Below are 16409 nucleotides of genomic sequence, written 5' to 3'. Positions count from 1 at the left end.
TTACACTCAAGTCCCTCATCCAAATCATTAATGTATGTTGTAAATAGCTGGGGTCCCAGCACTGAGCCCTGCGGCATCCCACTAGTCACTGCCTACCGATGTCAGGCTAACCGGTCTATAATTACCCATTTTCTCTCTCCCTCCTTTCTTAAAAAGTGGTGTTACATTAGCTACCCTCCAGTCCATAGGAACCGATCCAGAGTCGATAAACTGTTGGAAAATGATCACCAATGCATCCACTATTTCTAGGGCTACTTCCTTAAGTACTCTGGTATGCAGACTATCAGACCTTGGAGATTTATTGGCCTTCAATCCCATCAATTTCCCTAACACAATTTCCCGCCTAATAAGGATTTCCTTCAGTTCCTCCTTCTCATTAGACCTTCAGTCCCCGAGTATTTCCGGAAGGTTATTTGTGTCTTCCCTCGTGAAGACAGAACCAACGTATTTGTTCAACTGGTCCGCCATTTCTTTGTTCCCCATTATAAATTCACCTGAATCTGACTGCAAGGGAAGTAAGTTTGTTTTCACTAATCTTTTTCTCTTCACATATCTATAGAAGCTTTTGCAGTCAGTTTTTATTTTCCCAGCAAGTTTCCTCTCATACTGTATTTTCCCCCTCCTAATTAAACCCTTTGTCCTCCTCTGCTGTATTACAAAATTCTCCCAGTCCTCAGGTTTGCTGCTTTTTCTGGCCAACTTATATGCCTCTTCCTTAGATTTAACACTATCCTTAATTTCCCTTGTTAGCCATGGTTCAGCCACCTTCCCCCTTTTATTTTTACTCCAGACAGGGATGTACAATTGTTGAAGTTCATCCATGTGATCTTTAAATATTTGCCATTGCCTATCCATCGTCAACCCTTCAAGTATCACTCGCCAGTGTATTCTTTCCTTTTTGTCAATCTTTGGAAGTTGGTTGATGTCACATGACTGGTTGCATCCTTCTCCATTAGTGACTCCACTCACCTGGATTACCACATGAGCGAGCGAGAGCGAGAGCAGAGAGATGACTCTGCAACAGGATTAGAGAAAACAGGCCAGAATCAGCTCATATTTCAGATTCCAATCAGGCCCAGGGATGGACAGGATTCCATGACAGGAGCACAAACCATATTGAACAGGGAGCAGTGTGACCGACCAAATCCAATACCTGTATAAGGGTCAAGATGACAAACACGGCCTTACACTCATGTAGGAGCCTTGATAACAGACCTAATTCGACCGTTGTATAGCAGCCAAGATAACTAATCTTATCCTACACTTGTAAAATGGCCAAGATGACAGACCTGGTCCTACACTTGTACAGGGGCCAGGCTCACAAGCTGGGTCCTAAGCCTATATGAGTGCAGGAAGATCACAGCTCCCAAATCAATGTTAGTTCAATGACAAGCCTTGAATCTGTTGAAGAATCAGTTCGATACAGGACCCTCTCGAGGACAAATGGGGGAGTGGAGTTCCAAATTTAGTGAGACTAAGGAGGGGCAGATCCTTGGTCTGAAACAGGTCTGACCTCAGGTTCGAGTGATTGTCACCACACCTCAAATTGCTTTGTTTGAAACTGCGTGCAAGTATCAGAAGACATAAAACCAGAGAAAAACAAAATCGATTCTATGGGCGGAAGGTCGGGTGTTATATAATAACGGCAATAGTCCAAATAAAAGCAAAGGATTATTCGGTGTTTGATAGCAGCTGGAAGGTAAGTGCACCTTGCTGGGCCTGTCAGAAACTGTAGCTGTTCATCAACTTCAAACTGAACCATCCATTATTGGCAATGATAAGGGACATTTAAATCATTCCAATAGTTTCCTTGTAGTAAGAAGCTGATAAAATATTAAATACACATGTGTATATACTCAGGAAGTACTGCAGCATACTTCATGAACATTGCATTTTTAATTGGTTTCCTGCTTCTGGAGGAAATATTTTCTTTCCCAGAGGTAGCTCTTTTTGTTCCTCCTTTTTTGGCCAAAGTCTCCCTTCCCTCTCGTGAAGGTACTGACTCTTACAGAGCTATGGTGCCACAGGCACCTATCACCCTCCACAACCTCACCATGTGTGAATTAGACAGTGAATGTGGATGGTGAATTTTTTGCATTCGTTAATGGGATGTGGGCATTGCTGACAAGGCCAGAGTTTATTTTCCATCCCTCATTACCCATGAGAAGGTGGTGTCCATGTGGTGAAAGTACTTCCACAGTGCTGTTAGGGAGGGAGTTCCAGGATTTTGACCCAGCGACGATGAAGGAACAGTGATATATTTCCAAGTGAGGATGGTGTGTAACTTGGAGGGGAACATGGAGGTGGTGGTGTTCCCATGTACCTGCTGCCCTTGTCCTTCTAGGCGGTAGGGGTCGCAGGTTTGGGAGGTGCTGCCGAAGAAGCCTTGGCAAGTTGCTGCAGTGCATCTTGTAGATGGTGCACACTGCAGCCACGGTGCGCCGGTGGTGGAGGGAGTGAGTGTTGAAGGTGGTGGATGGGGTGCCACTCAAGTGGTCTGCTTTGTCCTGGATGGTGTCGAGCTTCTTGAGTGTTGTTGGAGCTGCATTCATCCAGGCAAGTGGAGAGTATTCCATCACACTCCTGACTTGTGCCTTGTAGACGGTGGAAAGGCTTTGGGGAGTCAGGAGGTGAGACACATTTGAACAGGTATCATCACAACTGAGCCCGATGTTGTCCTCACCTGTCATCTCCACACCTTCAGCAGGGGTCCCTGGATAGTGATCAGGAGCAGTGAGCTCAGCTGGTTATTTTTCTTTTGTTAGTCTACAGCCATTGGAGCCATGTGTAGCGCATAGCGGGGGGATTCAAATCTGGGATCGTCCTGTTCTGTATGGCTCAGCTAGTCATTATCTTAACCACATCAAAAACTCTCTTATTTACTGCCTTGAAAGTGTATTTTTAAAATGCAATCTGTGTTAAATGTGTGCTTCCCACCTCCCCCCTGCATTGTACTGAGCCACACTCACAAGATTCAAGCCCTTGTGTGTGCTGAGATAGCTGCTGGGTGCTAGATGGCCTTAATACCGTCAGGTTTGGGAGGGAGACTTGCAACCACTGGCCCTGCTCCTGATTACTATCCTGTGAGCTGTGTGTCAGCCTGTTGGAATCGGGTTAGAACAAGATCGGGCTTGTCGGTGATATCAAATAGCCTGCTGACGGTCACATCTGAAGATTGGCCTTTTGGCGGAGATTCCCGGGAACTGCCAGTATGCATTGAACCATAACTATTGTGAACCCATTTGACGGTACACTGGTGTGAGTCAGTGCTTTTAGGAGAGGTGATAATACGAATTCTCCCTAAACAGTGAGTCTATCTTTTTTCGATTTGTGTCTATAATTAATGTGCATGTTCTGTAAAAGGTTTAATGCTGCCGGCCTTCATCCCAAGGGAGCTGAGCTTTGAAAATCTCAAAGTGCACGATATATTTGATTTTGTTTCTCTCGCCCTTATTTCATTTCCGTATAACTAAGGATACCTGGACAGTTTGTCCAGGATTTCAAGGTGCATTTGTATTTTAGTTTTTTTCACCGTTTATTAATTAATCACCAGGAGGTTTAGCCATTCTATGTCTGATAGACTCTTTATTTGGCCTCCTTTACAACAGCAAGCTGTTCGCAGTTTGTAATGGTTCTCGAGGTAACTGCCAAGCCACAAGGAATGGGCTGTGTACCTCCATCAAGCACCAAGCTAAGACTGCACTGCTACTGAATCCCAGGTGTGGCCCATGCCCTTCCACTGTCAGGTATGGCCCATGCCCTTCCAGTGCCAGGTGTGGTCCATGCCCTTCCAGTGCCAGGTGTGGACCATGCCCTTCCAGTGCCAGGTGTGGACCATGCCCTTCCAGTGCCAGGTGTGGCCCATGCCCTTCCAGTGCCAGGTGTGGCCCATGCCCTTCCAGTGCCAGGTGTGGCCCATGCCCTTCCAGTGCCAGGTGTGGTCCATGCCCTTCCACTGCCAGGTGTGGCTCATGCCCTTCCACTGCCAGGTGTGGCCCATGCCCTTCCAGTGCCAGGTGTGGCCCATGCCCTTCCAGTGCCAGGTGTGGCCCATGCCCTTCCAGTGCCAGGTGTGGCCCATGCCCTTCCAGTGCCAGGTGTGGCCCATGCCCTTCCAGTGCGAGTGTGGTCCATGCCCTTCCACTGCCAGGTGTGGCTCATGCCCTTCCATTGCCAGGTGTGGCCCATGCCCTTCCAGTGCCAGGTGTGGCCCATGCCCTTCCAGTGCCAGGTGTGGCCCATGCCCTTCCAGTGCCAGGTGTGGCCCATGCCCTTCCACTGCCAGGTATGGCCCATGCCCTTCCAGTGCCAGGTGTGGCCCATGCCCTTCCACTGCCAGGTGTGGCCCTCACTTCCACAGCCAGGTATGGCCCATGCCCTTCCACTGCCAGGTATGGCCCATGCCTTTCCACTGCCAGGTATGGCCCATGCCCTTCCACTGCCAGGTATGGCCCATGCCCTTCCACTGCCAGGTGTGGCCCATGCCCTTCCACTGCCAAGTGTGGCCCATGCCCTTCCACTGCCAGGTATGGCCCATGCCCTTCCACTGCCAAGTATGGCCCAAGCTCTTCCACTGCCAGGTATGGCCCATGCCCTTCCACTGCCAGGTATGGCCCATGCCCTTCCACAGCCAGGTGTGGCCCATGCCCTTCCACAGCCAGGTGTGGCCCATGCCCTTCCACAGCCAGGTATGGCCCATGCCCTTCCACAGCCAGGTATGGCCCATGCCCTTCCACTGCCAGGTATGGCCCATGCCCTTCCACTGCCAGGTATGGCCCATGCCCTTCCACTGCCAGGTATGGCCCATGCCCTTCCACTGCCAGGTGTGGCCCATGCCCTTCCACAGCCAGGTATGGCCCATGCCCTTCCACTGCCAGGTGTGGTCCATGCCCTTCCACTGCCAGGTGTGGCCCATGCCCTTCCACTGCCAGGTGTGGCCCTCACTTCCACAGCCAGGTGTGGCCCATGCCCTTCCACTGCCAGGTGTGGCCCTCACTTCCACTGCCAGGTATGGCCCATGCCCTTCCACTGCCAGGTGTGGCCCATGCCCTTCCACTGCCAGGTGTGGTCCATGCCCTTCCAGTGCCAGGTGTGGACCATGCCCTTCCAGTGCCAGGTGTGGACCATGCCCTTCCAGTGCCAGGTGTGGCCCATGCCCTTCCAGTGCCAGGTGTGGCCCATGCCCTTCCAGTGCCAGGTGTGGCCCATGCCCTTCCAGTGCCAGGTGTGGTCCATGCCCTTCCACTGCCAGGTGTGGCCCATGCCCTTCCAGTGCCAGGTGTGGCCCATGCCCTTCCACTGCCAGGTATGGCCCATGCCCTTCCAGTGCCAGGTGTGGCCCATGCCCTTCCACTGCCAGGTATGGCCCATGCCCTTCCACTGCCAGGTATGGCCCATGCCTTTCCACTGCCAGGTATGGCCCATGCCCTTCCACTGCCAGGTATGGCCCATGCCCTTCCACTGCCAGGTGTGGCCCATGCCCTTCCACTGCCAAGTGTGGCCCATGCCCTTCCACTGCCAGGTATGGCCCATGCCCTTCCACTGCCAAGTATGGCCCAAGCTCTTCCACTGCCAGGTATGGCCCATGCCCTTCCACTGCCAGGTATGGCCCATGCCCTTCCACAGCCAGGTGTGGCCCATGCCCTTCCACAGCCAGGTGTGGCCCATGCCCTTCCACAGCCAGGTATGGCCCATGCCCTTCCACAGCCAGGTATGGCCCATGCCCTTCCACTGCCAGGTATGGCCCATGCCCTTCCACTGCCAGGTATGGCCCATGCCCTTCCACTGCCAGGTATGGCCCATGCCCTTCCACTGCCAGGTGTGGCCCATGCCCTTCCACAGCCAGGTATGGCCCATGCCCTTCCACTGCCAGGTGTGGTCCATGCCCTTCCACTGCCAGGTGTGGCCCATGCCCTTCCACTGCCAGGTGTGGCCCTCACTTCCACAGCCAGGTGTGGCCCATGCCCTTCCACTGCCAGGTGTGGCCCTCACTTCCACAGCCAGGTATGGCCCATGCCCTTCCACTGCCAGGTGTGGCCCATACCCTTCCACTGCCAGGTGTGGCCCTCACTTCCACAGCCAGGTATGGCCCATGCCCTTCCACTGCCAGGTGTGGCCCATGCCCTTCCACTGCCAGGTGTGCCCTCACTTCCACAGCCAGGTATGGCCCATGCCCTTCCACTGCCAGGTATGGCCCATGCCCTTCCACTGCCAGGTGTGGCCCATGCCCTTCCACTGCCAGGTGTGGCCCATGCCCTTCCACTGCCAGGTGTGGCCCATGCCCTTCCACTGCCAGGTATGGCCCATGCCCTTCCACTGCCAGGTGTGGCCCATGCCCTTCCAGTGTCAGTTATGGGTGATGCACGAACACTGCATGAATTGGATATCCAAGGTTACTTGACAGTTAAGGATTGAACATGTTTGGCCTTGGCGAGTTGCTGCAGTGCATCTTGTTGATGGTACACACTGCAGCCACGGTGCGCCGGTGGTGGAGGGAGTGAATGTTTAAGGTGGTGGATGGGGTGCCAATCAAAGGGCTGCTTTGTCGTGGATGGTGTCGAGCTTCTTGTGTTGTTGGAGCTGCACTCATCCAGGCAAGTAGAGAGTATTCCATCACACTCCTGACTTGTGCCTTGTAGATGGTGGAAAGGCTTTGGGGAGTCAGGAGGTGAGACATTCGCCGCAGAATACCCAGCCTCTGACCTGCTCGTGTACCCACAGTATTTATGTGGCTGGTCCAGTTATGTCTCTGGTTAATGGTGACCCCCAGGATGTTGATGTTGGGAGATTCAACGATGGAATGTCAAGAGGCGGTGGTTAGAATCTCACTTGTTGGAGATGGTCATTGCCTGGCACTTGTGTGGTGCGAATGTTGCTTGCCACTTATCAGCCCAAGCCTGAATGTTGTCCAGGTCTTGCTGCATGCAGGCATGGACTGCTTCATTATCTGAGGAGTTGCGAATGGAACTGAACACTGTGCAGTCATCAGTGAACATCCCCACTTCTGACCTTATGATGGAGGGAAGGCCATTGATGAAGCAACTGAAGATGGTTGGGCCTAGGACACTGCCCTGAGGAACTCCTGCAACGATGTCCTGGGGCTGAGATGATTGACCTCCAACAACCACAACCATCTTCCTTTGTGCTGGGTATGACTCCAGCCAGTAGAGAGTTTTCCCCCTGATTCCCATTGACTTCAATTTTACTAGGGCTCATTGATGCCACACTCGGTCAAATGCTGCTTTGATATCAAGGGCAGTCACTCTCACCTCACCTCTGGAATTCAGCTCTTTTGTCCATGTTTGGACCAAGGCTGTAATGAGGTCTGGAGCCGAGTGATCCTGGCGGAACCCAACCTGTGTATCGGTGAGCAGGTTATTGGTGAGTAAGTGCCACTTGATAGCACTGTCGACGACACCTTCCATCACTTTGCTGATGATTGAGAGTAGACTGTTGGGGCGGTAATTGGCCGGATTGGATTTGTCCTGCTTTTTGTGGACAGGACATACCTGGGCAGTTTTCCATATTGTTGGATAGATGCCAGTGTTGTAGCTGTACTTAAACAACTTGGCTAGAGGTGCGGCTAGTTCTGGAGCACAAGTCTTCAGCACGATAGACGGGCTGTTGTCGGGGCCCATAGTCTTTGCTGTATCCAGTGCGCTCAGCCGTTTCTTGATATCAGGTGGAGTGAATCGAATTGACTGAAGACAGGCTTCTGTGATGGTGGGGACCTCAGGAGGAGGCCAAGATGGATCATCCACTCGGCACTTCTGGCTGAAGATGGTTTGCACTCACATGCTGGGCTTTACCATCATTGAGGATGGGGATGTTCATGGAGCCTCCTCCTCCCGTTAGTTGTTTAATTATCCACCACCATTCACAACTGGATGTGGCAGGACTGCAGAGCTTTGATCTGACCTGTTGATTGTGGAATCGCTTAGCCCTGTTTAAAGCATGCTGCTTGCATGTTTAGGATAGCGTTGGTGGTACGTTTTGAGGTGTCTACTGTATATGGTCCACATCTCTGAGCCATATAGGAGGGCGGGTATCACTACAGCCCTGTAGACCATAAACCTTGTGCCAGGTCCTGGTCTTCAAACACTCTTCTCTCAGGTGACCGAAGGCTGCGCTGGCACACTGGAGGCGGTGTTGGATCTCGTTGTCAATGTCTGCCCTTGCTGATAGTGGGCACCCAAGGTATGGAAAATGGTCCATGTTGTCCAAGGCTGCGCCGTGCATTTTGATGACCGGGTGCTGTGTGGTGGGGTCAGATTGGTGGACGACCTTTGTCTTACGAATGTTTAGTCTTGCAAATTCACTGGGAGGATAGACACACCAATGTCAGTGTTCTTGCTCAGGCCAACATCCCCAGCATCGAAGCACTGACCACACTCGACCAGCTCCTTTGGGCGAGCCACATTGTCTGCATGCCCGACACGAGACTCCCAAAACAAGCGCTCTACTCGGAACTCCTACATGGCAAGCAAGCCCCAGGTAGGCAGAGGAAACATTTCAAGCACATTCTCAAAGCCTCCTTGATAAAATGCAACATCCCCACCGGCACCTGGGAATCCCTGGCCAGAGACCACCCTAAGTGGAAGAGCATCCGGGAGGGCGCTGAGCAACTCGAGTTTCGTCACTGAGAGCATGCAAAAAACAAGCGTAGGTAGTGGAAGGAGCATGCGGCAAACCTGTCCCACCCACCCTTTCCCTCAACCACGGTCTGTCCCACCTGTGACAGAGACTGTAATTCCCATATTGGATTGTACAGTCACCTGAGAACTCATTTTTAGAGTGGAAGCAAGTCTTCCTCGATTCCGAGGGGCTGCCTATGATGATGATGAAGCATGTTTAGCATGCATGAAGTCCTGTGTTGTAGCTTCCCCAGGTTGGCACCTCATTTTTAGGTACACCTGGTGCTGCTCCTGGCATGCTCTTCTACATTCCTGATTGAACCAGGGTTGGTCCCCTGGGTTGATGGTAATGGTTGAGTGAGGGATATTCCGGGCCATGAGATTACAGATTGTGGTGCAATACAATTCTGTTGCTGTTGATGGCCCGCAACACCTCATGGAGGTTGTAGATCTGTACCGGTTTCTGTCAGAGTGTAGCATACTGCGAGCGTAGCTCTGATTCTCTAGCTTCAACACTACACCAAGAAATATAGCCAAAGGCCAAAGCTTCTGAATCCAAATCCTTTAATAATGCAGTGTGAAAACTGTTGATAAAGAATAAAAGACAGATCGAGAATTCTTGTAGCAATCAAAAAATGCAGCAATAAAGAGTTACTTATCTCTTACTGTACATCACATATAAATACAATTGGATAAGAAGAAGTTACTTACATAACTGTACTTCTGGGAAGGTTTGCTACTATAGAAGATTTGTTTCTAATCTACAAAGTTACAGACAGCACTCGCTAAAATGGTTCTCTCTCTTTTTTTGCTTTCTGTCTGTCTATCCAATCAGAAAACGCCACCCAGTGGCAGGAAAGTGTCACGACAAGAACGGTGTCCATAATTGAACAAAAAGCTCCGACCATTGCACTCCCCATCTAAAAATAACAAAGATTGGAATTTTTACCAGAGTTCAGTTCCTCTTAGTTCATGGGATGGCTTTGAGGTGGCGTTGTCTGTCCAAGTATGTGTTCAGTCTCGTGTAGCTGTGACATGTGTCATCGCTGCAGTCCGTGCCCTCCACCTTATGTAGCCTTCCTCCCTCGGTGGGGTAGGGCTCGGAGGCATGTACAATGTGGCCAGTCATTCCAGGGAAATTCTTTCTGCCGGAGGAGAACAACATCCCTGACAAGGTGTCCAGCTTTGTCTCATTCGTCTTGTGTTGAGGCTGCTGGCTCTACTGGTGTTTCTTCCGCTGTCGAATCCAGAGTTGATCTACAGGTCGTTGGGCCCATTGCCGTTGTCCATACAGATCCAGTTGCACCAAAGTGCCAGCTGATGCCTGGAGGTGCTGAGTCTTCGGAGCCATGAGGAAGGCGGGAGTGAGTGCCTGAGGTCCGTTGTTGAGAGGTGGAGGGAACTCCGAGTTAAGGTGAGCACCTTCTGTCACGATCTTCACTGAGTGTGGGTGTTGGATGGACATGGCCTTCGGTGGCTGAAGGATAGCATGGATGACGAAGACATGGACTTTTTCATTTGCCCCGCTTGGGCAAACCTGTCCGGAGACGGTCCAGCCTCGGTCCATACCTTGTGCCCACGGTGTGCCCCTCAGCCCGTTGCGGGACTCCCTGATCTTGAGTGGCTCAGGGCAGTTTCTCCCAATGAGGAGGATGGTAGGGACATCCTCTCTTGGCTCGGGTATCTTTTTCACCACTGACCTGAGGTGGGGGAACTTCTCGCAGAAATCGGGATGTGGGATCTCGCTTCTGTCTCCGGGTTGTGGGCATTCTCGAGGATGGTACACAGCTGTTCTGTCTTCCCATCTACCGCTTCTAATACTAGATTGCCTGCTCGTTTCCCCTTGGCCATGATCCTGTCTCTGCCACAGGTGGCAAGCTCATATGGGAAGGCTGGACCTGGGAGGTCTAAAGCATCGAAGATTTCACTGTCCTCGAAACAGGGATTTGATTGGTTGTCCAGCACCATGTAGCCAAGGATACGTTTTGAGGGACGATCCCTGTGGTAGATTTTGCAGAGAACGATCTTACAACAAGATCATGTGGATGGGCAAGTCAGGTATTTGGTGCACTTTGCATTGGCCTGTTTGACCTATGGCTTGTCTGTTGGCCTTTCATTTTGGGTCTCTCCACTGTGTGTCTAACCCCCTGGGTCTCCCCCCCCCCGACCTGGGTCTCCCCCTGCCCCCCCCCCCCACCGGATCTCCCGCCCCGACCTGGGTCTCCCCCCGCCCCCCCCCCCACCGGATCTCCCCCCCTCCCCTTCACCGGATCTCCCCCCCGCCCCCCCATCCCCGGGTCTCCCCCCTGCACTGGTCTGCCCGCCCTGGGTCTCCCTGTGGGTCTCCCTGCCCCACCGCCCCGCCCAGGTCCGGGTCTCCCCGTGGGACCCTCCCACCCTGGGTCTGCCCGCCCTTGGTCTGCCCGCCCTGGGTCTCCCCATGGGATCCTCCTCCTCGGGTCTGCCCGCCCTGGGTCTCCCCGTGGGACCCTCCCCCCGGGTCTGCTCGCCCTGAGTCTCCCCGTGGGATCCTCCTCCCCTGGTCTGCCCACCCTGGGTCTCCCCGTGGGTCTCCCCACCACCCCCCCTGCCCCCTGCCGGGTCTGACCATAGTGAGAGAGGAGATATTTAGCATCTTTGAAAGTGGATAAACCTCCAGGCCCGGATGAAATGTATCCCAGGCTGTTCAGCGAAGCAAAAGAGGAAATAGCAGAGGCTTTGACCATCAATTTCCAATCCTCTCTGGCTTCAGCTGTGGTGCCGGAGGACTGGAGGACTGCTAATGCTGTACCATTGTTTAAGAAGGGAGAAAGGGATAGAACGATTAATTGCAGGCCAGTCAGCCTAGCCTCGGTGGTGGGAAAATTATTGGAAAAAATTCTGAGGAACAGGATAAATCTTCATTTAGAAAGAGACATATTAATCAGGGACAGTCAGCATGGATTTGTTAAGAGAAGGTCGTGTCTGACTAACTTGATTGAATTTTTTGAAGAGGTAACCAGGAGGGTCGATGAGGGTAGTGCGTATGATGTAGTGTATATGAATTTTAGCAAGGCTTTTGATAAGGTCCCACATGGCAGACTGGTCATGAAAGTAAAAGCCCATGGGATCCAGGGCAAAGTGGCAAGTTGGATCCAAAATTGGCTGAGAGGCAGGAAGCAATGGGTAATGGTTGATGGGTGTTTTGTAACTGGAAGGATGTTTCCAGTGGGATTCCACAGGGCTCAGTACTGGGTACCTTGTTTTTTGTGGTATATATCAATGATTTAGACTTGAATGTTGGAGGTATGATTAAGAAGTTTGCAGATGATTCTAAAATTGGCTGTGTGGTTGATAGTGAAGAAGAAAGCTGCAGATTGCAGAAATATATCAATCAACTGGTCGGGTGGGCAGAACAGTGGCAAATGGAATTCAATCCGGAGAAGTGTGAGGTAATGTATTTGGGGAGGTCTAACAAGGCAAGGGAATACACATTAAATGATAGGACACTGAGAAGTGTAGAGGAACAAAGGGACCTTGGAGTGCAGGTTCACAGATCCCTAAAGGCAGCAGGACAGTTAGATAAGGTGGTTAAGGAGGCATATGAAATACTTGCCTTTATTAGCTGAGGCATAGAATATAAAAGCAGGGAGGGTTATGCTTGAACTGTATAAAACACTGTTTAGGCCACAGCTAGAGTATTGCGTGCAGTTCTGGTCACCACATTATAGGAAGGACATGATTGCACTGGAGAAGGTACAGAGGAGATTTATGAGGATGTTGCCGGGAGTGGAGAATCTAAGCTATGAGGATAGATTGGATAGGCTGGGTTTGTTTTCCTTGGAACAGAGGAGGCTGAGGGGAGACCTCATTGAGGTGTATAAAATTATGAGGGGCCTAGATATAGCAGATAGAAAGGACCTATTTCCTTTAGCAGAGGGGTCAACAACCAGGGGGCATAAATTTAAAGAAATTGGTGGAAAGTTTAGAGGGGATTTGAGGGGAAATGTCTTCACCCAGAGGGTGGTGGGGGTCTGGAACTCACTGCCTGAAAGGGTGGTAGAGGCAGAAACCCTCACCATATTTAAAAAATACTTGGATGTGCACCTGAAATGTCGTAACCTACAGGGCTAGGGACCGAGAGCTGGAAAGTGGGATTAGGCTGGATAGCCTCTTGTTGGCCGGCGTGGACACAATGAACCAAAATGGCCTCCTTCCGTGCTGTAAATTTCTATGATGCTATCACGTTTAGCACGGTGGTAGTGCCACACAACACAATGGAGGGTGTCCTCAGTGTGAAGATGGGAATTTGTCTCTACAAGAACTGTGTGGTGATCACTGCTATCAATACTGTCATGGACAGATGCATCTGCAACAAGTAGATTCTCTCACCACCTGCTGCAGGCCCAGTCCGGCAGCGACAGCCTTCAGGACTCGGCCAGCTCGGTCAGTAGTGATGCTACCGAGCCACTCTTAATGATGGACATTGAAGTCCCCCACCCAGAGTACATTCTGTGCCCTTGTTAGCCTTGGTGCTTCTTCTCTGTAGTGTTCAAAATGGAAGAGAACTGATTCATCAGCCAACGGAGGGCGGTAGGTGGTAATCAGCAGGAGGTCTCCTTGCCCATGCTTGACCTGAAGCCATGAGACTTCATGGGGTCCGAAGTCAATGTTGAGGACTCCCAGGGCCACTCCCTCCCGACTGTATACCACTGTACTGCTACCCCTGGTGGGTCTGTCCTGCCAGTGGGACAGGACATACCCAGGGATGTGATGGAGGAGTCTGGGACATTGTCTGAAGGGTATGATTCTGTGAGTATGACTATGTCAGGCTGTTGCTTGACTAGTCTGTGGGACAGCTCTCCCATCTCTGGCACAGATTGGTCGAATGGGCTGGGTGTACTTTTGTCATGTCTGACACCAGTATCTAGGTCGCTTCCAGGTGATCCGTCCAGTTTTATTCTTACTATTGTTTTTTGTAGCAGTTTGTTACAACTGAGTGTCTTGCTACAGTGTCACATATAGGCCTGACCAGTTAAGGTCAGCAGATTTCCTTCCTCAAAGTTTCATGGTCACCATTACATTTTGTTCCAGATTTAATTAACTGAATTTAAATTCCCCAGCTGCCATGGTGGGATTTGAACTCAGATCTCTGGATCATTAATCCTGGCCTCGGGACGACTGGTCTAGTAACATTACCACTATACTACCGTTCCCAACCACAAGGTCTGTGAGACATGAGCAGGGTTGATTGCATGGCACATTTCAAGGATAGGACACATGTTGTCAGTGAATAGATACATACAGTCAGTGATCTGCAGAGGCCTAGCACCGTGTATTTGCATCGGCTCTTCCGATAGTTGGTGCAGATCAACATTGATGGCATCCATGCCACAATTATGATGCTGGAGAAGGGAAGTGTATGACCATTAGAAATCAATAGGAAATGGGTGTTAGACTGCCAATGATAAAGTTTCACCACAGATGGGCTAGAATGTTGGGGATTGGGAGCTTGCTGCCAACGGATTGCCAGTTATTGGGTAAATATTGGCAGTGCTGTGAGTGCATGGCATCAGTGATAGATTATGTCCTGCTTTGAGATTGGCTGAGACAGAAACTTGCTGCTAATCCTTCAGTGACTGTCAGGCAGGGAGCTTTAGGATGTTGATGAAAGAATGGTGATGTGTGTCCAAGTCAGGATATGGTGTGGGACTTGGAGGTGAACCTGGAGGTGATGGTGTTCCCATGAACCTGCTGCCCTTGTCCTTCTCGGTAGTGGAGGTCGTGGGTTTGGGAGGTGCTGGCAATGAAGTATTGGTGAGTGGCTACAGTGCATGTGTGCAAAGTACGCACTGTGACTTGGTACATTGGTGTTTCAGTACATCAGTGTGAGCTGAAAATAAGCAAGAAATGGACACAGGAGTTGCCCTGACCTGTTGATAGCCTATTGATGATATTGCAGTCTCTGTTAGAATGTGCCTTTATACATTGGAGAATTTCCATGGGCCTGTCCCAGTCTGCTGCCATAACTTCAGTAGAAGATTACTGGAACCCCCGGAGAAACAGGTCCAAAGGCTGTTTTAGCCATTCATTCTGATTCTCCGGGGGTTTTGCCAAAGTCACAGAAGGAGATCGGGAAAATCCCAGGACAATAATTAACGTAGAAGATAAGATATTCCTTTCAACTATAATAGATTGCAGGTTGGCATAATCTTTAGTTTAATAGGCAATTAATAATTATTCTGATTAATATATGCTGGCACCAGGGGAAAATCAGTATCTTAAACTTAATATGATGTCAGAAATTGTTCTCAAACTGAGCTAGATGAGTTTAATTTACAGGCCTCTGAAGACACAACTTGTCGCTAGGACCACACTAAACTACACATTAGTAAATGTGATTTGAATATGTTCTGGGCGATTAGTTAACTGTAAAGACCTACGCCGGGAATTTCCTTGGGGATTCTATGATTTGCGACAATAACGATGGTGGAAACCCCAGATATGGGAATGCCCAATGTTGGAATCAGTGTCAGAAGTTAATTTTGGTCATTCTAATGTCAATTTGGCCCAATGATAACATTCACTCCCTTGAGTCAGAAGGTTTTGAGTTCAAACCCTATTCAAGGACTTGCGCACATAACTGAGGCGAACACGTCAGTACAGGACTGAGGGAGTGCTGTTCTGTCTGAACTGCTTTCTTTCAGGTAAGATGTTAAGCCCAGGCTCTGTCTACCTGTTCAGTTGGATGTGACAAATCCTATGGCACTGTTTGAAGGGAGTTCTCTCAGTGTCCCAGTTAACCCAACCAACATCGCCATTCATCTCATTGCAGATTGTAGGACCTTGCTGTGTGCAAATTGGCTGTCATTTATCAACAGTGGCTATACTCCAAGAGTAATTAATTGATTCTGAAGTTCTTTGGGAATTACTGAAAACATGATAAGATGTTATATAATGCAAATTCTTTCTTATTGGCAGAGCTGGCCGTAAGCCTGTTTAAGTACTGAAAACAAATTATTTTCTAACAGTCTGTCTTGTCATTTAATGGGATGAAGGGCTCCTTTCTCTACTAGGCTTTTTGTGAAATGACCTTGGGTAAACTCAACGTGGTGGGTAGGAGCCAGAGGGGCTGAAATTCGGCCTCCCGATAAGGCGTGTGGCCACCGGAAAGCAGCAGCCACGAGGCAGTGCGGAATGGCCATCATTAGCGAAATTCAGCTCAGGGCATTGTGCTGCAGTGTGGAGATCCAGCCCTCGCCTCCCCCCCACTCCCCCCCCCCCCGCGCCCCCCACTCCCCCCCCCCGCGCCCCCCACTCCCCCCCCGCTCCCCGCACTCCCCCCGCGCCCCCCACTCCCGCCCCGCGCCCACCACTCCCCGCAACAACCCCCACTCCCGCCCCGCGCCCCCCACTCCCCCCCACGCCTCCCACTTCCCTGTTCCCCCCCACTCTCCCCACTCTCCCCACTCCCCCCCACTCTCCCCACTCTCCCCACTCTCCCCACTCTCCCCCCACTCGTGCCCTGCTCCCCCCACTCCCCCCACTCACTCCCCCCCCACTCTCCCCACTCTCCCCCTCTCCCCACTCTCCCCACTCTCCCCACTCTCCCCCTCTCCCCACTCTCCCCACTCTCCCCACTCTCCCCACTCCCCCCACTCGCGCCGCTCCCCCCACTCGCGCCCTGCTCCCCCCACTCCCCCCCCCTGCTCCCCCCACTCCTGCCCCACTCCCCCCACTCACTCCCCCCCCCCACTCGCGCCCCACTCCCCCCGTTCCCCCCACTCCTCCCACTCC

At 51.4% G+C, this 16409-nt stretch overlaps 1 protein-coding gene across 1 annotated transcript in view; it reads left to right on the top strand.

Annotated features, from left to right (window-relative positions):
• Window positions 1-16409, top strand: part of LOC139279602 (potassium voltage-gated channel subfamily KQT member 4-like) — a 624511-nt gene that overhangs the window by 522437 nt on the left and 85665 nt on the right. Inside the window, exons 12-15 of the mRNA XM_070898720.1 lie at window positions 3747-4070; window positions 4178-4285; window positions 5063-5305; window positions 13162-13205. Of these exons, the coding sequence (XP_070754821.1) occupies window positions 3747-4070; window positions 4178-4285; window positions 5063-5305; window positions 13162-13205 (719 nt within the window). The remainder of the gene's footprint in view (window positions 1-3746; window positions 4071-4177; window positions 4286-5062; window positions 5306-13161; window positions 13206-16409) is intronic.

This window comes from Pristiophorus japonicus, chromosome 14 (genome assembly GCF_044704955.1).
Source record: "Pristiophorus japonicus isolate sPriJap1 chromosome 14, sPriJap1.hap1, whole genome shotgun sequence".
In the NCBI taxonomy this organism is placed as follows: domain Eukaryota; kingdom Metazoa; phylum Chordata; class Chondrichthyes; family Pristiophoridae; genus Pristiophorus; species Pristiophorus japonicus.
Note: the sequence above shows the minus strand (reverse complement) of the source record. Positions and strands in the feature narration are given on the sequence as shown.